Below are 23,245 nucleotides of genomic sequence, written 5' to 3'. Positions count from 1 at the left end.
TTAGGGCCTACATAAAGCTGATCCAACAGCAGAGCTTTCTTTTCAGCACCATGGAGTGAATCCTTACTACTGCTACACGTGGCTATCAGCGGAGACTCGTCTGGCAGCGAAACAGTTCATTCAGCCTCATTTACTGCCTTTTGAAGAAAAAAAACAGCTGACTTTCTTAAATAAATATGGTTTCTACTGACTCCTTGTGGATTTGTGTAACTCGATAAGAACCGCATTCTCCTTCAATAATAACGAATACCAACATGACTTTTGAACCAATTATTACATTTATGTTCAGTAAATTCATCATGTTGGTTCTCATGTCATTAACACTTCGCTCGAAGTATAAGTAAGTGCACGTGGTTCGTTCTGTGTTGTGTACTTTTAATTAGGACACTGCCACAACTGGAGGTCTGCTGGTTGGAGTATTTTTATTTGCCCTGCACACGAAGAGACAACACACAATATTTTAGCCCTTGGCGCAGTCACAGCTCTCAGGCACCTCGCTAGCCGAAGGTCAGGCAAAAGAGAACAATAAGGGGGTACGGAAATACAGATAACCCGCGATGGGCCAAACCAAAATATACAAAACTTTTACAATCACGTGTATGTACAATATAGATATGAAAAAGTGTTTGTACACCAAAAACTAACATTAGCTATGCAGCTGTAATTATATTTTTAAAAAACACACTGAATTATTATTATTATTATCAAATTATTAACATCCCCTCTTGACTTGGCCTATTTGAATTGGTCCTTGTGTGCAATTTGGTGCGTAATCTAAGTGAACAACATCACACTGCTACATGCAAAGCAGCAGCGACGGGGAATGCCTTCGTTCAGCACATTCCAAATGGACAGCGACAGAAATTCAGATAGACGTTAGTACAGATAAATTCAGCGAGATGTTGAGGCCTTAACTTTACTCTTAATTAAGTCACCCCAGAGAAAGAAAGAGAGGGGACCCGGATTCAGCGGTTATGTGGTCTGAAAATAAGGAAAATACAATCCCAAAGATCCACTTATAGACATTATACTGACGCACAGACAGCGCAATATGAACTGGAATTACATGGGTCTATTACTGAACTTTTTGTTGAATACAAATGTTCAAATGTGAAGAGACGGTCACTGGTAAACAAGGTTACAGACCCAACAACATTATATAGTATCCCCTCCTTTTGGAGAAAAGCACATGAGCTCTTTATAATACGCAAAGTAAGCAAAACGATTAAATACATCATTCTAACATTGCCTAAAATTATTAATAAGATACTAATGAGAGAGACCTATATACTGTAAGCAATATAACAATTGAGATGTACAAACTATGGCATAAGGGAGAGATGAGTGGATAAGAGGCAAGCCGCAATAGCCTATACGCCTATTCGTTTAGCTACCCAATTTAATGCGTGCTATAATTCGGGAGAGCACATACCTATTCTCTTCCGTTTGTTGGTTGTGAAGGTCATGGCTGTCCTATATGCTTTGTCTAGCTGAGTCACAACGTTTGATGTCCCCAGTACTTTAACTGCGTTGTCTATATGTGATGCACAATTCTCATGTTTTGAGACCCTTTTAGACAGATATTTTAAATCCGCAGTCAAATGACCTAGTGGCCTCATGGGTGGAATGTTATAAATACACCTTATAGATTTTTTATTTTTACGCAGGAAATCCGGTGTTTCTGTGTCAAGCTGTTTTGTTATATTTCAGTCTTCTGTGATGTACAGTACCAGTCAAAGGTTTGGACGCACCTACTCATTCCAGGGGTTTTCTTTGTTTTACTACATTGTAGAATAATAGTGAAGACATCAAAACTATGAAATAACACATATGGAATCATGTAGTAACCAAAAAAAGTGTTAAACAAATCAAAATATATTTTATATGAGATTCTTCAAAGTAGCCACCCTTTGCCTTGATGACAGCTTTGCACTGCTTTGCACTGGTACTGACTGGTACTGTATATAAACTCAAATTATTTTTTGAAGCCCATAACCATGTGTGAGGTGTATACTTTTGTTTCAAAGTAGATTTGTTTAAGACTACCAAGAAACACTGTATGACCCTGATTTGGTGCACTGCAGTAAAAAGTTAAACCCAGACTTGGACCACACACCCACTCCACCGAATAGCAGGCAGGGGAAGCAAAATAGTGATTGCTTTGCGACGCTCACAGTTAGCCACTGCTTCATTCCAAACCACTCATTGTGTCACACCCTGATCTGTTTCACCTGTCTTTGTGATTGTCTCCACCCCCCTCCAGGTGTCGCCCATCTTCCCCATTATCCCCTGTGTATTTAGACCTGTGTTCTCAGTTTGTCTTGTTTGTTCAAGCCAACCAGCCTTTCGTGTCTCAGCGCCTCCCTTTTCCAGTTTCTCTTTTCTCGCCCTCCTGGTTTTGACCCTTGCCTGTCCTGACTCCGAGCCCGCCTGCCTGACCACTCTGCCTGACCCTATCTGCCGACCTGTACCTTTGCCGCCCTCTGGATTACCGACCTCTGCCTTACCCCCGGTACCGTTGCCCCACCTCTGGTTTACTGACCCCTCCCTGTCTATTGCCTGCCCCTGTTGGAAAATTAAACTATTGTTTATTAGACGTGGTCTGCATCTGGGTCTTACCTTCATACCTGATACATTGTTGAATTTGCGATTTCCGACTTGTTTTGTATTACATGTTTATGGCCAATGAGCCATCTTCATATGACAAGGATTGAAAAGCATTGCCAGTAGATTGTCGATGTGATTCATGATAACTGCTTATCTTGCAAGCTAGCCAAGATTTTGAAAGTATGATGTCCAATCAAAGCTACGAGAGGAACTCAGCAAAAAAAGGAAAGTCCCTTTTTCAGGACCCTGTCTTTCAAAGAGAATTCGTACAAATCCAAATGACTTCACAGATCTTCATTGTAAAGGGTTTAAACACTGTTTCCCGTGCTTGTTCAATGAACCATAAACAATTAATTAACATGCACCTGTGGAACGGTCGTTAAGACTCTAACCGCTTACAGATCGTAGGGAATTAAGGTCAGAGTCATGAAAACTTAGGACACTAAAGAGGCCTTTATACTGACTCTGACAAACCCCAAAAGAAAGATGCCCAGGGAGAAGGCATGAGGACTGCAGATGTGGCCAGGGCAATAAATTGCAATGTCCGTACTGTGAGACGCCTAAGACAGAGCTACAGGGAGACAGGACGGACAGCTGATCGTCCTCGCTGTGGCAGATCACGTGTAACAACACCTGCACAGGATCGGTACATCCGAACATCACACCTGCGGGACAGGTACAGGATGGCAACAACAACTGTCCGAGTTACACCAGGAACGCACAATCCCTCCATCAGTACTCAGACTGTCCGCAATAGGCTGAGAGAGGCTGGACTGAGCTTGTAGGCCTTTGTAAGGCAGGTCCTCACCAGACATCACTGGCAACAACGTCAACCATGGGCACAAATCCACCGTCGCTGGACCAGACAGGACTGGCAAAAAGTGCTCTTTGACGAGTCGCGGTTTTGTCTCACCAGGGGTGATGGTCGCATTCGTGTTTATCGTTGAAGGAATGAGCATTACACCGAGGCCTGTACTCTGGAGCAGGATCGATTTGGAGGTGGAGGGTCCATCATGGTCTGGGGCGGTGTGTCACAGCATCATCAGACTGAGCTTGTCATTGCAGGCAATCTCAACGCTGTGCATTACAGGGAAGACATCCTCCTCCCTCATGTGTTACCCTTCCTGCAGGCTCATCCTGACATGACCCTCCAGCATGACAATGCCACCAGCCATACTGCTCGTTCTGTGCGTGATTTCCTGCAAGACAGGAATGTCAGTGTTCTGCTATGGCCAGCGAAGAGCCCGGATCTCAATCCCAATGAGCACACCTGGGACTTGTTGGACCAGAGGGTGAGGGCTAGGGCCATTCCCCACCAGAAACGTCCGGGAACTTGCAGGTGCCTTGGTGGAAGAGTGAGGTAACATCTCACAGCAAGAACTGGCAAATCTGGTGCAGTCCATGAGGAGGAGATGCGCTACAGCTGGTGGCCACACCAGATACCGACTGTTACTTTTGATTTTGACCCCCCCCCCCCCCCAAATTTGTTCAGGGACACATTATTCAATTTATGTTAGTCACATGTCTGTAGAACTTGTTCAGTTTATGTCTCAGTTGTTGAATCTTGTTATGTTCATACAAATATTTATGTTTTAAGTTTGCTGAAAATAAACGCAGTTGACAGTGAGAGGATGCTTCTTTATAGCGTGGTTTGACGTCATTTTTGTCTGCGGCCAATGACCTTGAGCCTTCTTGGACAGGCACGTCCACTGTAAATCTATGGTAGGGCTGCAGGAGGGCTTGATCTTCCTAGCTCTCCCCCAGATTCTGCGGTGACGTGGTGTCCCCATGAGTGACAGAACTGATGGGGTCACATTGGGGTCATGATAGGGCTGCACCAAATGTTTGATGTATTATAATAATTGATTATAATATGTTGTGTTAATAGAAGGGGAGGGACTGTGGGACCCCTCCTCCTCTACATTTATAGGGTCCTAGACTATAGATTAACAATATATACAGTGGGGAGAACAAGTATTTGATACACTGCTGATTTTGCAGATTTTCCTACTTACAAAGCATGTAGAGGTCTGTAATTTTTATCATAGGTACACTTCAACTGTGAGAGACGGAATCTAAAACAAAAATCCTGAAAATCACATTGTATGATTTTTAAGTAATTAATTAGCATTTTATTGCATGACATAAGTATTTGATACATCAGAAAAGCAGAACTTAATATTTGGTACAGAATCCTTTGTTTGCAATTACAGAGATCATACGTTTCCTGTAGTTCTTGACCAGGTTTGCACACACTGCAGCAGGGATTTTGGCCCACTCCTCCATACAGACCTTCTCCAGATCCTTCAGGTTTCGGGGCTGTCGCTGGGCAATATGGACTTTCAGCTCCCTCCAAAGATTTTCTATTGGGTTCAGGTCTGGAGACTGGCTAGGCCACTCCAGGACCTTGAGATACTTCTTACTGAGCCACTCCTTAGTTGCCCTGGCTGTGTGTTTCGGGTCGTTGTCATGCTGGAAGACCCAGCCACGACCCATCATCAATGCTCTTACTGAGGGAAGGAGGTTGTTGGCTAAGATCTCGCAATACATGGCCCCATCCATCCTCCCCTCAATACGGTGCAGTCGTCCTGTCCCCTTTGCAGAAAAGCATCCCCAAAGAATGATGTTTCCACCTCCATGCTTCACGGTTGGGATGGTGTTCTTGGGGTTGTACTCATCCTTCTTCTTCCTCCAAACACGGCGAGTGGAGTTTAGACCAAAAAGCTCTATTTTTGAATCATCAGACCACATGACCTTCTCCCATTCCTCCTCTGGATCATCCAGATGGTCATTGGCAAACTTCAGATGGGCCTGGACATGCGCCTGCTTGAGCAGGGGGACCTTGTGTGCGCTGCAGGATTTTAATCCATGACGGCGTAGTGTGTTACTAATGGTTTTCTTTGAGACTGTGGTCCCAGCTCTCTTCAGGTCATTGACCAGGTCCTGCCGTGTAGTTCTGGGCTGATCCCTCACCTTCCTCATGATCATTGATGCCCCACGAGGTGAGATCTTGCATGGAGCCCCAGACCGAGGGTGATTGACCATCATCTTGAACTTCTTCTATTTTCTTCTATTTTCTAATAATTGCGCCAACAGTTGTTGCCTTCTCACCAAGCTGCTTGCCTATTGTCCTGTAGCCCATCCCAGCCTTGTGCAGGTCTACAATTTTATCCCTGATGTCCTTACACAGCTCTCTGGTCTTGGCCATTGTGGAGAGGTTGGAGTCTGTTTGATTGAGTGTGTGGACAGGTGTCTTTTATACAGGTAACGAGTTCAAACAGGTGCAGTTAATACAGGTAATGAGTGGAGAACAGGAGGGCTTCTTAAAGAAAAACTAACAGGTCTGTGAGAGCCGGAATTCTTACTGGTTGGTAGGTGATCAAATACTTATGTCATGCAATAAAATGCAAATGAATTACTTAAAAATCATACAATGTGATTTTCAGGATTTTTGTTTTAGATTCCGTCTCTCACAGTTGAAGTGTACCTATGATAAAAATTACAGACCTCTACATGCTTTGTAAGTAGGAAAACCTGCAAAATCGGCAGTGTATCAAATACTTGTTCTCCCCACTGTATATTCACTGTAAGGTTTTAGAATTGTTCCACAGTTTCTTTCTAAGTCTCCGCATCTTATAAAGAAATGGGGTCGTGAGAAAGCATTTCAAAGATAAACAAAGAGCCCTGCAGGGGAGTAGAAGAGATAAGAGGCTAGTCAGACATACCTCTATAAATCAACTTGGGGGAGTGGGCTTTTACTGCTGAGGCCTTAGAAAACACTGGAACTATTGTATCTCTTGCAAGTTAGTATAGCTGTGTATGCATGGACTTGGTCTGATGAGTAGCAGGTGATGACGTATGCAGTGACATCACAGGGGGTTGACTACAAGCGTGATAAAAGCAACTTGGACTTTTCCTATGGGGCGGAACTCATGAGAGACATCAGTTGTATATGTGATGTTTGATCTTTGACTTCTGTCTACAGCTGTATTTTGATTGAAATTGTTAGTGTACATTTTGAGTGTTCCTTATTTGTTAAGTAAATAAAACGGAACCAACAGAACCCTGAGCCAATCACGGCACAACTAGAGATAAACAATGCTTAAGCTCGCTGGCTGCCCCTCCACTACAGAAAGCACTGAGCTAGGCTGAAACTGCTGCATTTTGGAGCTGCCTTACTCAAAGAAAGAGGCCAAGTTTGTATGCTGCTTTTATTAACTCAAGGATTTTTTTTTACATTGTTTGCCGAAATGATATGTGACACGAATTAATGCCAGAATTACATGCAAAACAGGCCAACTGTTTTGTTGTTGTTTAAACAGGTGGGGTTAAAAACATGAATGACGGGTTTGCCATATGGTGCTGATACCATATACACTCATATCATGTGCTTTGGGACGTGTTGGATGTGTCCAATTTAAATTCACAATGTTTATGGGCATGAGAAAAGTAGGCTACTTATTGCCAAAGCAACGGACAATTCCACAGGGCAAAATTACCATTAGAAAAATTTATGATTCAACAACTAGAAATTGAATCAGCTATGCACTCTCTCCCTTTCTCTCTCTCACTCTCCCCCCCTTCAGCCTGAACCTGAGTGACAGTGACATGTTGACCATCCTGGACGGTGATGAAGTCACCACCCATATCCTGGGCCAGTACGTGGGCGGAGCCGGGCCCTTCAAGATACAGTCCACGACCCCTGACCTCACCGTGACCTTCCACTCCGACCCCGCTGGCCTCGTCTTCGGCAAGGGAGAGGGCTTCATCATAAACTACATGGGTAAGCGAGGGGGGATGGAGAAGAGAAGCAGAGAGGGAGGGAAGGAGAAGTAACAAGATTAATTGATGAGAGACGGTAGCCAATATTGGAGGAATAGACGACTTGGATATATGCCTAGTCGGCAGCCGAGTTGAAGCGGAGAGCCAGTGAAAGAGAGACAGAGCTAGAGAGATAAAGAGGAGGCTGAGGAAATGAGAGAGACAGTGTAATATCCCAGACTGTCTTTCTGTCTCCTCTCCCTTTTCTCTTCCTCCACTTTACCCTCCTCTCTCTCTCTCTCGCTCTCTCTGCCCTTATTCAATCACATCCTATTTGTCTCACCGTCCCACTTGGCCTGTGTGTGTGCGGATAAACACACACACACACACACACACACACACACACACACACACACACACACACACACACACACACACACACACACACACACACACACACACACACACACACACACACACACACACACACACACACACACACACACACACACACACACACACAATTATTTGGAATGCTCTCCACGTTCACACGAGGAAACATGAACATGCAATCGCATTAGAATATGCACACTCGATCATTCTATATGTACACTGTCCACACCCACACATGTATACACTTCTTTCAACAGAAAATTAGAAAGACATCTGCAACCCTTCTCCTTTGTTATTTTGCATGTAAGAATACATTTATGTAAATCACAATAAGCATTTGTAAATGTTTGTTTGTGTGTCTCCACAGAGGTGTCCCGTAACGACTCGTGTCCGGACCTCCCAGAGATCCAGAATGGCTGGAAGACCACGTCCCATACTGCCCTGGTGCGGGGTGCTCGCATCACCTACCAGTGTGACCCAGGCTACGACCTGGTTGGACGAGAGACTCTGACCTGTCAGCTAGACCTCACCTGGAGCACACATCCCCCCTTCTGCGAGAAGAGTGAGTTAGCTAGGGTGGCTGGGGGAGGGTGTGTGTGTGTGTGTGTATGTGTGTGTGTTTGAGATTGAGAGTTCTGGCCTAGTAAAAACCCCACTCTGACACCCATTCTCTTCTCTCTCTCTCTCTCTCTCTCTCTCTCTCTCTCTCTCTCTCTCTCTCTCTCTCTCTCTCTCTCTCTCTCTCTCTCTCTCTCTCTCTCTCTCTCTCTCTCTCTCTCTCTCTCTCGCTCTCACGCTCTCCCTCCCCCCTCCTCTCTCTTCAGTAATGTATTGTTCAGACCCGGGTCATGTGGAACACTCTACCAGGTCTCTGTCAGACCCTAAACTCCTGGTGGGGACCACCATCCAGTACAGCTGCTACCCCGGTTTCATCATGCAGGGCGGTGCCACACTCACCTGCTACGGACGAGAGCCTGGCACCCCTGTCTGGACGTCTAAACTACCCCACTGTGTCTGTGAGTACTTGTGTGTATGCATGCGTGCGTAAGTGCGGCCCTGGTCAAAAGTAGTGCCCTATATAAGGAATTGGGTGCCATTTGGGTGCAGGCTATGAATGGATGAGTTTGTGCTACAGTTGGAGTGGGGTAAGTTGAGCCACCGTAGATTCTAGGAAACCCTACACAAAATGTACCATTTGACCGAAGGAAGAAACTACATGGACAAAGTGGTAAGCAAGTTTGGTCCAAAAAAGGATTTTCCCCAAGTCAAATGAATTTATCGTGTAAGAGGTTTAATGATGCTTGTATCTAAACCAAAGTAGATACTTGTAAGATTGTTTTAAACATCAGTTGGGGTCTCTGTAAGCTTCAACATGAAGTCCTAAACCTAGCATGAAAGTGGATCCTTGTAGCAGTGTAGGCTAATATAGTCAAAATGTTTGCCTTGGGCAAAGTTGAGCCAAAGGCCATGAGGTAACGGCAAGTTGAGTAAGGCATTATCGCAAGGCATTATCGTAGGGATATGAGGTAACAACAGAGCCTGGCTTATGTTAAGTGTGTTAAAAGATTATTAAAATAAAGCTTAAAATGATTAAAATACAAAAAAGCGATTGCTATTGTGTTTGAGAAATAAGGATCAAGGTAGTGGTAGTGTTTCATTCAGTACAGAAATTTCTAGGTGGCTCAACGTACCCCATACCCGGGGTAGGTTGTGCCAAGAGACCACTTTTTTTCTGGACAAGCTATGTTTTCAAAACGGTCATTTTTATATGAATTACAGGGATACACAACATCCTGAAATAAAAGTAAATATCTTTGTTAGACAGAATACTATATTTCCTCTGACGGAGTGATGCTGAAAGTTAAATAAAAGGGCTCTGCTTACCCCACTCTCCCCTAGTGTGTTTTTCCAGGCCGGGAGGCTGCATGTCGACCGTCAGTCACTGTATAATAAACCTGAACAGTGCAGTTCTCTCTGTCTCTCTCTCCGGTAGACCAGAGGCTTATTTTAATAGCGTTTGATGTTGCAGAGGTAATCTGTGATGAACACTTGATCTCTGGCGGAGACGACTCGACATGGGCTGTCGCTCTCTTTGTTCTGCTGACACCGCTCCCAGCGTGTATGTTCATGGTTATTAAAGTGTGTATGAGTGTGTGTGTGTATGACAACTTCCTCCTCCTCTCTGCGTTCTCATGGTTGTTCATGTGTGTCTATGTGAATGTGCGTGGGTGCGCGCAGCTGCACGCGCGTGTGTGAGGCGTTTAATATGCTAATGCAGTATGCAGATCAGGCCCTTGCCACCTGGAAGAGGGGCGGAGGTTACCCATTAGTCATAGCAGCTCGGCTTGAGGCTGTCAGACCAGGATAGAAGCTGTCAATCAAACACCCTACCCTCCTTATCTGTCGGACTCTGTGACTCACACCTCCTTAGAACCACTTCTCCAGCCCTCTACCTCCAGAACACGCTGTTCCACTTAATTGAGCTATTTCACTTCTAGCATTGATTCAACTGGTCAAGGGCTCGATAAATGTTGAGCAGATTATTGTTGACCCCTTTCTCTCTCTCTCTCTCGCACGTGCACACTTTCTATCTCTTTCTCCGTCCCTCGCTCCAGCGGAGGAATCTGTTTCCTGTGAGAACCCTGGTATCCCTGACAACGGATACCAGATCCTGTCCAAGCGCCTCTACCTGCCCAGCGAGTCGCTCACCTTCATCTGTTACCAAGGCTTCGAACTCATCGGCGAGGTCGCCATTAAGTGTATCCTGGGGAACCCGTCATTATGGAGCGGACCACTGCCACTGTGCAGGGGTGAGGCCCAGCCGCCAAGCACCCACACGCCACCCCCGCAGAGCTGCATGGAATTGAACATTCCTCACCATGACTTTTGTGGTGGCTTATTTCTGCATTACCAAATGAGGAGAGTTACAAACTTCACCCACCAGTCAGAGTTATACTTAAACTACATCTTTAATAATAAGATAGCACTTGACTTTCAGTGATGCGCCATTTCTAATGAACCATTGAAAGTGACAACAGAAAAGTACAAAGATCATTTATAGCCAAGATACACCCCTCTCAACCTACATGACGAACCACAGATATTAGGAACATTTCACAAAGGGACTTTATAATTGAGAAAGGAGTATCCCTTAGCCAGATAACATTCGCTATAAATTATCGTTCAGTTTGGTCCCTAAGACGAGGTTCTAATGCCGTTCCTTGTACTTCATAGCACAAAAACACCATCTCATCCAATGGCATAAATTAATTGTCAACTCTAGATACTCCCATCTCAAGTAAACCCCCTCTTGACCCCACTCCTGGACAAGCTCACTGAGGGGAGTGAGCCTCTAGGTCATACACTATCCCAGGATAAGTGCAACATCAGAGAGGACATACAATGGTTCCAGACACTGACATACACCTCCCCCCAATGGGAAAAGGAGGGAGTGACTGGCGCACAGACATTGTGGAGACAAGTAATTGGTTCCTCCTTAATCACGCCATCCCTTCACATGGTTTAACAGATACATTCACATATGAAGACAATGTTCCATCCTGTCCTCTTCCCTTTCTGATATTCTGCATAGCACCAGAGACATGTAAACGACAAGCCTGACCTCTCCCCTCTCTGGGCCCCAAGTGACTGAGCCCCAGCTGAGGGAAGAAATGCAACTGCCAACACTAGAGTCTATTAGAAATACATTCTAATAAAAAGTATATCACATAAGAATATTATGCAGATATGACATCTTAATTACTTATGTTACCCAACTAATTCTGATTCATCCACCACACTTTCCACATAGACATACTACATGCGAATGGTGCTTGTTTAATTAAGTAATGATAATGTCCATGTGCATGTTACAGCTCTCGGCAGCCATATTTGTAGTTCCTCCACTCTCTGTAGTTGTTTAAGACTGCTGGGCTGTGGTCAGAAGTAGTGCAACTATATAGAAAATGTATGGACTCTAGACAGCCCTAGAAATACTGTATCTGCCACCAGTATGGTATACCGCATCTACCCTGTCAATGTCTGAGAGAATGTCTGATGTCTTGCAGCCAACCATGACTGCTTTGGCAACCATGCTTTGGAAGGTGAGTTTGTCTGTCTCTCTCTCTGTGAGCCTGCCTGTCTGTCTCCGTTTTTGTCTGTCCGTGTTCTTGTCTGCATGTCTCCCACTGGGCACACACTGGTTGAGTCAACGTTGTTTCCACGTCATTTCAATGAAATGATGTTGAACCAACGTGGAACAGACGTTGGATATTACATCTGTGCCCAGTGGGCTGTCAATCAATTTTTTTTTTTAGCAGATCTTTGTTTGTCTAATTATCTGGGATACAAAAAAATATATATTTAAAGAACCAACACTTGCACTCGACACCCCCCCCTTTTCTAGTTCTGACTTTGCCGATAACTATTTTATTGAGGAAAAGTGTACTTACTATGCCTGTGATATGTGGTTGTCCCACCTAGCTACAGTATCTTAAGATGAATGCACTAATTGTAAGTCGCTGTAGATAAGAGCATCTGCTAAATGACTCAAATGTAAATGATGGTGATGCACTCTTTTCCCTAACTACCTGTATGCTGTATTAATTGTCCATGCGTGTTCGATTCGCTTTCATATTTTTTGCCTTTTGTAATGCTCATCTGTTGTTTTGACCTTTTCAATGAAGCCACCATGTCTATTTCTCATTTATATGAGTATTTTTATTCCCCCCTGCTCCCCCCTATCCCTCCCCTCTCCTTTCCTCTATCTATTTCCCCCATCTCCTCCAGTCGTTGAGGCAGCAGCCGGGTCAGGTCTGGACGGTGGCAACATGGCATTGGCCATCTTCATCCTTGTACTTCTGCTCTCCGTGCTGCTGGGAGGAGCCTACGTCTACATCACACGGTTAGACCACACACCCTCTCACCTCAACATTGCTTATTTGAATATAGCTGAATATTCTGTATTCAATTCGGTTTAAAAGCTATATTGTCCATGGTCATATGGAAACTCTATGACGATTGAATAAACACAAACTGCCCTGGCTACCTTCCTATTTGACTGTGCAGCCTTTGACATGGTTGAATAATAGGAGGCTGCAACGTTACAGAACATTCAGATAGGAATGTATTGGGTAGAACAGATATTATTCTCTATCATATGATATTATCATGTCAGCTGCTCTACATGTGACAATTCTATCTGCCACGTGCTGAACGTTTCACCTCAATGTATAGACTCAAATGAATGAGATGTGATGTCATACTCTCTCTCCCTTTCTCTGCTCATGGAAACAGTGGTGGTGTCCTGAAGGTTCTGGGTGTTTTTATACTCCTAACACCATGCTGTTCCTCTCTTGGCCACCAGGTGTCGCTACCACTCCAACCTGCGGCTGCCGCTCATCTACCCGCACCCCTACAGTCAGATCACCGTGGAGAGCGAGTTTGACAACCCACTCTACGAGACAGGAGGGGTGAGGAAGAACACGCACAAACACACACACGTACTGAAAACACACACACGAACATAGTCATTGTATGAGACAGGAGGGTCCTTACTACTGGTCTTTTAACATTTCTCTCTCTCTCCCCCTCTCTCAGGACAACCGTGAATATGAGGTATCAATATGAGGACCATCTCCACTGTTGGAATCCCAAAATGAAGCATCCGCCCCTCCGACCCATCCCCCTACCATTCCTCCTCCTCCTTAGACCCGCCCAGGTGGAAGTTATGTAAATACAGACTGACTATAGTCTTGCCCCTTCCCCCCATGATCCCATGACCCTGTCCTCCAATCACAGAGAGAGGAATGAGAGAGAGGGAAGATGAGTCGGAGAGGCAATGGGGGACAAGGGAAAGGGGAGGACAGGAGATACTGTGAAAGGGGGCTGCAGGATTTGGGGGATAAAGAGACTGAAGCACTTGTGAAAAGTTGTCTATTTACTCATGTGTCTACCATTAGAGAACAAATACAGAGACAGGGAGGGAGGGACTATGTGAAGGAGAGAGAGGGGGAGAGGTGAGGGAGAGAATGGGAGCGAGAAAGAGGAGTGAAAGATAGGAGGAAGTGACCTCACAGGAAGTGAGGTCATTATCTCTTCCTGGTTGTGCCCCATCTTCCTGCCTGCAGTCATTTCTAAGGCCTGGTTTTAGACCAGTTTATAGTACTGGTTTTACCGTAGTAACTGACCTGTACAAGCTCAACCAACCATAACAACACCAGAAGAGACCACCACAAGATGATGTATTTATTTTGATGTAAATGTGACGTTTTATGCGGATTAATGAATGTACATTTTCATTTTGAGAAGAAAAGAAGAAAAGATGTACCATGCTACTGACTTCCCTAAATAAATGGTAAAAATAAAAAGTATGAAAGAATCTTTCTATTAAAATAAAACACACGCACTTGTCTTTGTTGTCAGTTATTTATTTGAGTGTCCCTCCCTTTGTCACAGGGCAGAACAGGGAACATGAAGAAGATAACATTCTCTCCTCTGACACTCTGCAGTGTTGTCCTGCTAATGCAACAGTATATCCACACACGCACGCACACACACACAGGCTATGTCTCAATAATCCTTCACAGCTCCTAGTCTCCTTTCCTTCAAGAACACAGTCTGGTAGGTAAAAGAACTAGATCCATTCCAGACACTGGACTTTTGTGTGCACTTCCAGTCACAGGAAGGCTGTCTGGCGATCAAATGTGTTATTTGTCACGTTCTTATGTGAAGATCCTATACCACCATCTCTCACACACCAGGGGTGACAGAGCTGTTGGAACTGGTTTACTTTCATTCTGACCCATCAGCTTTGTTCCTCCTCAGTACACAACAGCCTCAAGAACAAAGTTCTGTTTCAATGCCTATTTCTGCTATTCACAAATGAAAAGTTACTTTTGCGAAAGCAGGTACTAAACACTGTGTGTGTATTTGTCTGTCTGTGAGGGCATATGTGTAATTACCCAACAAAACAGGTGAATAGAGAGGGCAGAGTCATACAAAGCCCTCAGGATGTAAAGGCAGGCTTGACTGATTAGTGCAACACAAAGTCAACAAGATGGTCGAGCGTCAACAACAAAAAACCATGCCCTCAGCCTCAGAACAATAGAGCAAGTATATGAGCCACTGTATGTGTTTTTAATGTAGGGTCAGGGGAGATTTTCCGTCAAATGACATTTAAATCAATATGGAAGTTGCCACGGTGACTTCTGTCCTATAGTGTAAATACAAAACAGGATAAGGCCAAGTGGGTCAGAGAAATCAGACCTGAAAAATGCTTCAACCTCTTCTCGAACCGATCCTCATTCTTACTTCTGTCCTTTTCTAAGTCGCTCCAACCACAGTTCAACTTCCTCTTCCGTCCGCTAACGCGCGGCAAAAATGTCTCTCATGCCAATATTCTATAGCATGTTGTCTACTTTCATTTCCTCCATGGCCTTTTTCTTGCTTGTTGGTATCTCTTTCACTTGTAATTCCCTCCCTCGCTCTGTCCCCTCCACCTTCCCTCTCTCTCCCTTTATCACTCGGTTGGTTTGCCTAGCTGCATATCTGTTCTAATTCTGACCTTGATCCCTGGAGTAACAGGGAAGGTTCTAGAACGCCTGATAAAGACCGTGTGAAGTTTGCGTTTCCTAGTTACTGACAGGCACTGACTTGATGAATAATATGATAGGATTAACTCTAATGCAACACAGAAAGAGTCCGGACAAGAGGTTTGCTTGAATTTGCTGCATTACCATTGTCTTTTATATTTGCATACATTTACACAAAACTTTTCCATCTATGCCATGAAAAGATCCTCCCCTCTGCAGGAATAGGTCCAGGTGTGTTGTAACATTTATGTTGTGAAACAGAAAAACATTTCCAGGCTTTTTTTTGTTGTTGCAGAGATACGAGGAGAGGGAAGCGGACATTCGGAGGGATCTGCCGTAATAGTCTCATCTCAGATAAACACTCGTGTTCTGCAGTGTTGACAGAAGAGAGACAGTTTGTTTCTGTATGAATATGAGACGTAAAATCTCCCTCGGTCTTGTTTCTCTCCCTCTTTTCCAGAAAGTACCTCTCTCTGTACATTTCACCAAGGTTAGTCTCACTGAAACTAAAACATCTCTTTTGCAAGAAAGACCTCGTCAAAAAAGCAGCACACACAGGCGGCCTACTACTTGTGACCAAGAGACCATGACCAAGCACCACCATCTCCGTCGGTGATGCGTGTGTCAGCACGGATGGGATTAACAGGGGTCCTGATCTTGGGTGGACTCTATACCCTGACCCAGTTCCAGCGTTTTCTGTCTGCCCTGCCGGCGGCCATTCCAGGGTGGTGGTAGACCTGTGACTGTGCCGGTCCAGAGCAGGTGGAGGGTCAGTGCTGATGCTCCTCTGGTGTTTGTGGGAGGGGTGCCTCACTCCGGGAAGCCACCGTGATGAGGTAGGGGGAGAGTATTTATTTACTTGTATTTACCCATGTACTTGTATTATTATAACCCCCAATATATGTATTTACCTCTGTACCCTGTCATTTTCATCTCTGTCTTATTTCCCACCGTGTGTAGAGCCGTGCTGGATGCCCACCCTGCTGTGTGGTATGGGGAGGAGACAAGGGTTGTGGCCAGACTGCTGGGTCTGAGGTTGGGCTGGTGAGGAGGAGGGGGACAGCACCGAGGTCCTGGACCGAGTGGTCACAGCCTTCCTTCTAGATATCATAGTTTGACACAGGGAGCCAGCTCCTGTACTCTGCAATAAAGACCCTTTCACTCTGAAGAGCGCTCAGTATCTCGCTAAGCTCTTCCCCAAGTAGGCCTGATGTACTTTGCTACACAGATACACATACCTCCATCCAGAAAACACATATATACGCTGACCTTACTGAACCAAAAAGTCTCTGTCACTACAAACACTGCTGTGATCACATGCTGACCCATATCAGCCATACAGACACCACAAGAGTGACAGACACCACAAGAGTGACAGACACCATAAGACACCACAAGAGTGACAGACACCACAAGAGTGACAGACACCACAAGACACCGGTGGATTTGACCTCTCTAGCTACAAGGACTGCCTGGCCAAGTGGAGCCCAGCCACAGGCCATTTGGCACAATGCACTATGGTGTGTGTGTGTGGGGGGGGTCCTTTTATCCTGTGTGGACCTAAAATCCCTCAAAGTCACCACAAGGATAGTAAAACAAGGAAAATTCTCCCTCATGGGGACATTTCCCACATCCCCATGAGGACAAAGGCTATTTTAAGCTTAGGTGTGTGCGTGTGTTAGGTGTAGGTGTGTTAGTGTGTGTGCGTGTGTGCGTGTCAGCACGGAGTGGTCCACAGACCAGGTGATGAGGCCAGTGAACGTGAAGGCTATGACTCGGTGGGTAGGACACATCCCCCCAGACGTAGTGGGAGACAAGGCTGCCACCCCAGAGCCAAGCCAGCCAACTATGGACAGCCTGACCCACAGGTCCTCAACAACACACAGAGAGTAAGGTCTCACACACACACACACACACACACACACACACACACACACACACACACACACACACACACACACACACACACACACACACACACACACACACACACACACAGTTTTGCTGATGTAAATCTCATGTCCTCTCTCTGATAAGTTTAGATCAAGGGTAGACTAGGTTACTGTTGAATGACTGTTTCTACTACAGAACTAATCAACGTTGGTTCTGTCTACTTTCTTCTTTAGACGTCCATGAATGGTTCACAGATAGAAAGTGTCAGCCTCTGGAACAATGGTCAGTATGACCTCTCTCAGGAAAGACAGCAACATCAACCAAAAGTCTGCTGACTCAGCACAGTCAGGCTGAAGTCAAAAGGGATGCCCGTGCTTGTTCTCTAGACCTCATAGATCTGAGTAAGTGTTAGATCTGCTGGTAGAGGCTTAGGAAGGAGTCTGGCTCAGAGGGAAATGGCCTTTCCTGTTTGTGTAGAATGAAAATGTTGATCCATGCTCTTAATGCAATTTCTATAAAATCACTTTGATGCCCTGAAATAAACCTTCCACATCTGTGTTGCATGAAATTAAGCAATACAGTATTCTATGCACCAAAAAACGATTCTCTGGGATAGCTCCTAATATGTTGATGCTTGTGAATGTAGCAAAACTATGCTTACTCAAAAATAAAAGTTTGAGGCTTTACTGACATAGCTAACACGTAAACCGTTTTGACTAGTTAGCTGGCAAGGTTGATACCGCCCGAGGCCGACTAGTTTCGTGTTGACTGAGCAGCTTGTTGCTAGAGAACGACGAATCACTATTTTTGCTAATTTCTATCTCCGCCAACGATCGACTTCTTTTATCCGACCGTCCATTCATACACAGATACTTCGAGTTAAAAATAAACTTTGATATAAAACGTTTTTATTGTGGTATGTCGTAGATTTTGTCCCTTCATCCAAAATAATCCATACGATAACGGATATTTATCGAATCCGCAGTTTATAGTTCGATATGGGTGTAACGGCGGAAGGATACGTGACGGTAAAGTATAAATACCACAGCCCTTTGTTTGCGAAAACAGAGTCGTTTCCTGAAGACAGAGGCAGAAACTAGAATATTCAAGAACACCGGTGGATCATTTTTCCCTGTAAGTAGGGTATTATCCAAAATAAGCACGAATGCCTAAACGTTTTTCAGACATTTCATTCAGCTTGATGTGTATTTGTAGCGCAATGCCATTCTTATTGTGTATGTACAAGCATACGTCGACGTTAACGTTGCCGTTACGTTAGCTAGACAGACCTATTAATTTTCTAGTTTACGTTAACTACTGCAACTAGCTTGTTTAAGTAGAAATTATAGCTGACTGTATGGTGTTGAATTGGCTAGCTAAAAAAAGGTGTGCAACCGTATGATTATTTACTATTGATAGCCTTTACCTTCATTCGACTTAGCTAATTATTTAACTAACGTTTATTTGAGCCGCCATTCAAATACAGTAAGTGACTAGCTTACTGTGAAGCACAGCTCGTGAACTAAACCGAACTTGCTAAGATCTCTTATTTGGCTGAACGGGCATTAAATGATGAACTTAATTTCAATTAGACCTAATGTTAGGATTATGAAACATTAATTTCTTAACGGGACGTTAAATACGTGTCGACGACAACTGAAATGGCTGCTCCATAGAATTTCCAAATGAACAACCAGCTTGTCCGTACTTGAGGACTATCAGATTTTAAGATGCATTTTAGAAATAGGCGGGGTTTAGGGCTATGTGGCGTGTTAACATGTGACGACCCAAGATTGTTCTAAAATGGTGGCACCTGGAGCCTGCTGATGTAAACGTCAGCTGAGTACTGCCCCCAATGGGAGGCTCTCTGCGCTGCCCTATTTAGAAATTCGCCAACGACATTGATATTAACACTAGCTTGAGACCTACAGTTTTAATTATGTATAGCCTGTTTAATTTTCATCAAATTGCATTTAGTCTTGGGAGAAGTTTAGTCTAATATAGTTTCTCTTTCTTAGTGTCAAGATGCAGATCTTCGTGAAGACCCTTACCGGCAAGACCATCACCCTAGAGGTCGAGCCCAGTGACACCATCGAGAACGTCAAGGCCAAGATCCAGGACAAGGAGGGCATCCCCCCAGACCAGCAGCGTCTGATCTTCGCCGGCAAGCAGCTGGAAGATGGTCGCACGCTCTCCGACTACAACATCCAGAAGGAGTCCACCCTCCATCTTGTGCTCCGTCTGAGGGGAGGTATGCAGATCTTTGTGAAGACCCTTACCGGCAAGACCATCACCCTGGAGGTCGAGCCCAGTGACACCATCGAGAACGTCAAGGCCAAGATCCAGGACAAGGAAGGCATCCCCCCAGACCAGCAGCGTCTGATCTTCGCCGGCAAGCAGCTGGAAGATGGTCGCACGCTCTCCGACTACAACATCCAGAAGGAGTCCACCCTCCATCTTGTGCTCCGTCTGAGGGGAGGTATGCAGATCTTTGTGAAGACCCTTACCGGCAAGACCATCACCCTGGAGGTCGAGCCCAGTGACACCATCGAGAACGTCAAGGCCAAGATCCAGGACAAGGAAGGCATCCCCCCAGACCAGCAGCGTCTGATCTTCGCTGGCAAGCAGCTGGAAGATGGTCGCACGCTCTCCGACTACAACATCCAGAAGGAGTCCACCCTCCATCTTGTGCTCCGTCTGAGGGGAGGTATGCAGATCTTTGTGAAGACCCTTACCGGCAAGACCATCACCCTGGAGGTCGAGCCCAGTGACACCATCGAGAACGTCAAGGCCAAGATCCAGGACAAGGAGGGCATCCCCCCAGACCAGCAGCGTCTGATCTTCGCCGGCAAGCAGCTGGAAGATGGTCGCACTCTCTCTGACTACAACATTCAGAAGGAGTCCACTCTTCACCTGGTCCTGCGTCTCCGTGGTGGCAACTAAGCAGCTTCTCCTCTGCTCTTAACGATGTCTCATCTTAACCCCAATTCTCCCCTTACCTCCAATCCCACCCATTGACCGCCTCTTCCCTCTAACCCAACCCACTTACTTTCCCCTCTCCCCTAACCTCTCATCCCAGCTCTTCATTCCTTTAAATTTCAATAAAGTTCAAGCATTCCTGATATCATTGTCTTTGAAGTGAAATATTTGAAGTACAAACCCTTGAAGGAAGTTCTATTTTGGGGTATGTTTTAATGTTAAACCTAATGAAATGCCTCATGCTTTTGGAGGTTTGAGTTCAGTACTATATTCAGTAACTCATTTCAACTTTGAAGTTATCTATTGCAAATTTGGTGATACTTCATTGTGTGTCGTAAATAGATGGGCTGGTCACAGTGCAATGGATGTACATAAGACATTGCAGTCGCTGCCTGTAAATACCTATGGAGGTAATTGACACCTCTTAGAACTACCACTTGCACAATCATTCAACAAATTGAGACGCATGGTTAATGTGCTGTGTACTTCATGCTGGAAGGGCTTAAATTGTGTGGGCACTAGGACTAAGGAATTAGTTAATATGCCTGGAATGCATCCTGCCTGTTGAGTAATCACTGACCTGACATGATTTGCTTTCATCCAACTGTTAGATTATGAATAGTTTACATGAGAAAAGGAAAGATGTTTTCACAGTAATATAATAGGTATTCAGTACCTACAGCAAAATGTCATTCATACTTTTAACCACAAGATGTCCCTGTAGACCTAGCTGAAACGTAATGCAGATTGCATCTACCATTGGGTTAATTTATCAATAAATTAAAAGTGATTTTTCTTAGTGCGTATATACAGCCCTGGGAAAAATTAAAAGACCACTGCAAAATCATTTTCTGGTTTTACAGTTCATAGGTATGTTTGGGTGACATTAACATTTTTCTTTATAAACTACTGACATTTCACAGTGGCAGTGAGACACTGGCTTGTAGGCCTTTCCAGGTCTCGCACCCACTGAAATTCTGTGGAGGATCGGTGATGATCTGGGGGTACTTCAGCAAGGCTGGAAAGTGGCAGATTTGTCTTTGAAGGGTGCATGAATCAAGTAATGTACAAGGTGGTTCTAGAAAACTTGCTTCCTTCTGCTATGACAATGTTCCCCAACTCTGGGGATTGGTTTTTCCAGCAGGGCAATGCCCCATGCCACACAGCCAGGTCAATCAAGGTGTGGATGGAGGACCACTAGATCAAGACCCTGTCATGGCCAGCCCAATCTCCAGACCTGAACCCCATTGAAAACCTCTGGAATGTGATCAAGAGGAAGATGCTTGGTCACAAGCCATCAAACAAAGCCGAGCTGCTTTAATGTTTGTGCCAGGAGTGGCATAAGTCACCCAACATCAATGTGAAAGACTGGTGGAGAGCATGCCAAGTCGCATGAAAGCTGTGATTGAAAATCAGGGTTATTCCACCAAATATTGATTTCTGAACTCTTCCTAAGTTAAACCATTAGTATTGTGTTCTTTAAAAATGATTGTGAACTTATTTTCTTTGCATTATTTGAGATCTGACAACACTGCTCTAAATGACAACATTTTTATTTGGAATTTGGGAGAAATGTCAGTTTATAGAACAAAACAAAAAATTTCATTTTACCCAAACACATACTTATAAATACTAAAACCAGAGAAACTGATAATTTTGCAGTTGTCTTTTAATTTTTTCCAGAGCTGTAGATGTTTATTAAGTCCAGTAGACATGAGGGCTTTAACTCCAGAACTGCTCACCTCAGAAATCCCCTTGCATAAGGAAGAGCAGGAAGCCACTGAAGGTGTTGTGGTTGTATTCAGCACCATCATATAGCCCTTGGACTGAGGGGAGATGCATGTCGACCATGTCACCTTCCTCTAGCCATATGTATATATCACTTTCACTACCATTGTTTTGTTCCCTATTCCACATAAGTCTGGTCATTGTGGTATAGGTAAACACCCATCCATTATGGAGATCTGTAATCCCTGGCAGTGAACCTGAAGTAGTAGACTCTTACTAGTGCTGTGAAGATACCTGCATCTGAAGAGAAGCAAGGAGAAGTGAGCACAGTCCATCTCATAGACACTGACTAATGTTAACTGTAGCTAGATTCAGTGTGTGTAGATTAGTTTGGTCACTGCTCAGCTAATTCATTACCTGTGTTTGGTATGTAGGACATAGACCTACATACATAGACCTTGATGAAATGGTAGTGTGTGTCAACTAGGCAAACGAGAAAGTCAAATGTTGGTGGTAACTTTTGTTGTAGATCGGTGAGGTTTCGGTATTGAGGGGTCCTACAACTCCATCAGTCAAAACAGCGGAGAAGGACGCATTTGGTCTGTTAGTGAATTCAAAGATTCACTAACAGCACACCACTACCTTCACCACACTATATTTTGAAGCCCAAACAAAGGAAAGTCCATATCTTGACTGACCTCATACCACATTATGCCATACTACGAATGTTGAAACATGGAGTGTTTCTGTGAATTAGAAGGTCATATCTAATGTATTTTAACTGCATTCTCTCTCTTCAGCTCCTTCACCTTCCTGTCACTGGCACTCAGTCTGTCCTCAAAGGCTGTTTCCAGAAAATGGTAGATTAGGGTATCAATGTCCTCTTAGACTACCTGTGTTCCCACTGTCATTGGCCTTCGGGGTTAAATGGAACAGAAAGGAAATGAGTCTTTGAGCTTTATTCTTCTATCTTGATCAAGTTACAAATGTGAAGTATTTAATTCCTAAATACAGTTACTTTAATTCTCTTGCTCCAGCTAGTCCACCTTTTTCTTCTGGGGCTGCAATTGTCTTAGTGGCGCTCAGTACCTCTCCAAGAGCCGTCACCTCCTTTTTCTGCTCCTCCACCCTCCCTCACTGGCTGTCACTCTGCCAGTCATTACATAAGAGAGGAACTTGAGTTAATTTGTCTCATAAACTTAATTGAACTCAAATATAGATTTGCTCTTATCATTATCTGCATTCTCTGTCTCCAGCTTGCCAACTTAGTTTTTTAGGAACTGCACTTCATT

At 44.5% G+C, this 23,245-nt stretch overlaps 2 protein-coding genes and 2 long non-coding RNA genes across 4 annotated transcripts in view; 3 read left to right on the top strand and 1 right to left on the bottom strand.

Annotated features, from left to right (window-relative positions):
• LOC139552092 (seizure 6-like protein) overlaps window positions 1–14,172 on the top strand; it is a 51,142-nt gene extending 36,970 nt beyond the window's left edge. The window contains exons 10-17 of the mRNA XM_071363499.1: window positions 7,194–7,390; window positions 8,129–8,323; window positions 8,586–8,777; window positions 10,377–10,571; window positions 11,829–11,864; window positions 12,550–12,664; window positions 13,127–13,232; window positions 13,360–14,172. Coding sequence (XP_071219600.1) covers window positions 7,194–7,390; window positions 8,129–8,323; window positions 8,586–8,777; window positions 10,377–10,571; window positions 11,829–11,864; window positions 12,550–12,664; window positions 13,127–13,232; window positions 13,360–13,389 — 1,066 coding nt within the window. The 3' untranslated portion in view covers window positions 13,390–14,172. The remainder of the gene's footprint in view (window positions 1–7,193; window positions 7,391–8,128; window positions 8,324–8,585; window positions 8,778–10,376; window positions 10,572–11,828; window positions 11,865–12,549; window positions 12,665–13,126; window positions 13,233–13,359) is intronic.
• Window positions 6,805–9,970, bottom strand: LOC139552100 (uncharacterized). Its single transcript, XR_011670384.1, has 2 exons — window positions 9,646–9,970; window positions 6,805–7,382 (listed from the first exon to the last, which is right to left on the bottom strand). It is a non-coding gene; the product is annotated as an uncharacterized lncRNA (long non-coding RNA).
• A 1,525-nt stretch (window positions 14,173–15,697) lies between the features above and the next one.
• On the top strand, window positions 15,698–16,516 carry LOC139552101 (uncharacterized). The gene is made up of 2 exons (XR_011670385.1): window positions 15,698–16,189; window positions 16,314–16,516. It is a non-coding gene; the product is annotated as an uncharacterized lncRNA (long non-coding RNA).
• A 1,734-nt stretch (window positions 16,517–18,250) lies between these two features.
• LOC139552097 (polyubiquitin-B) lies at window positions 18,251–20,368 on the top strand. The gene is made up of 2 exons (XM_071363510.1): window positions 18,251–18,380; window positions 19,265–20,368. The coding sequence occupies exon 2, from the start codon at window positions 19,272–19,274 to the stop codon at window positions 20,187–20,189; it is 918 nt and encodes a 305-aa protein (XP_071219611.1). The 5' UTR covers window positions 18,251–18,380; window positions 19,265–19,271; the 3' UTR covers window positions 20,190–20,368.
• The last annotated feature ends 2,877 nt before the right edge of the window (window positions 20,369–23,245 follow it).

The sequence above is a fragment of the Salvelinus alpinus genome, chromosome 24 (genome assembly GCF_045679555.1).
Source record: "Salvelinus alpinus chromosome 24, SLU_Salpinus.1, whole genome shotgun sequence".
Lineage (NCBI taxonomy): Eukaryota > Metazoa > Chordata > Actinopteri > Salmoniformes > Salmonidae > Salvelinus > Salvelinus alpinus.
Note: the sequence above shows the minus strand (reverse complement) of the source record. Positions and strands in the feature narration are given on the sequence as shown.

What these genes read in the sequence shown, in the direction of transcription:
- LOC139552097 (XM_071363510.1), top strand. Translation starts at nt 19,272, where the DNA reads ATGCAGATCTTCGTGAAGACCCTTACCGGCAAGACCATCACCCTAGAG.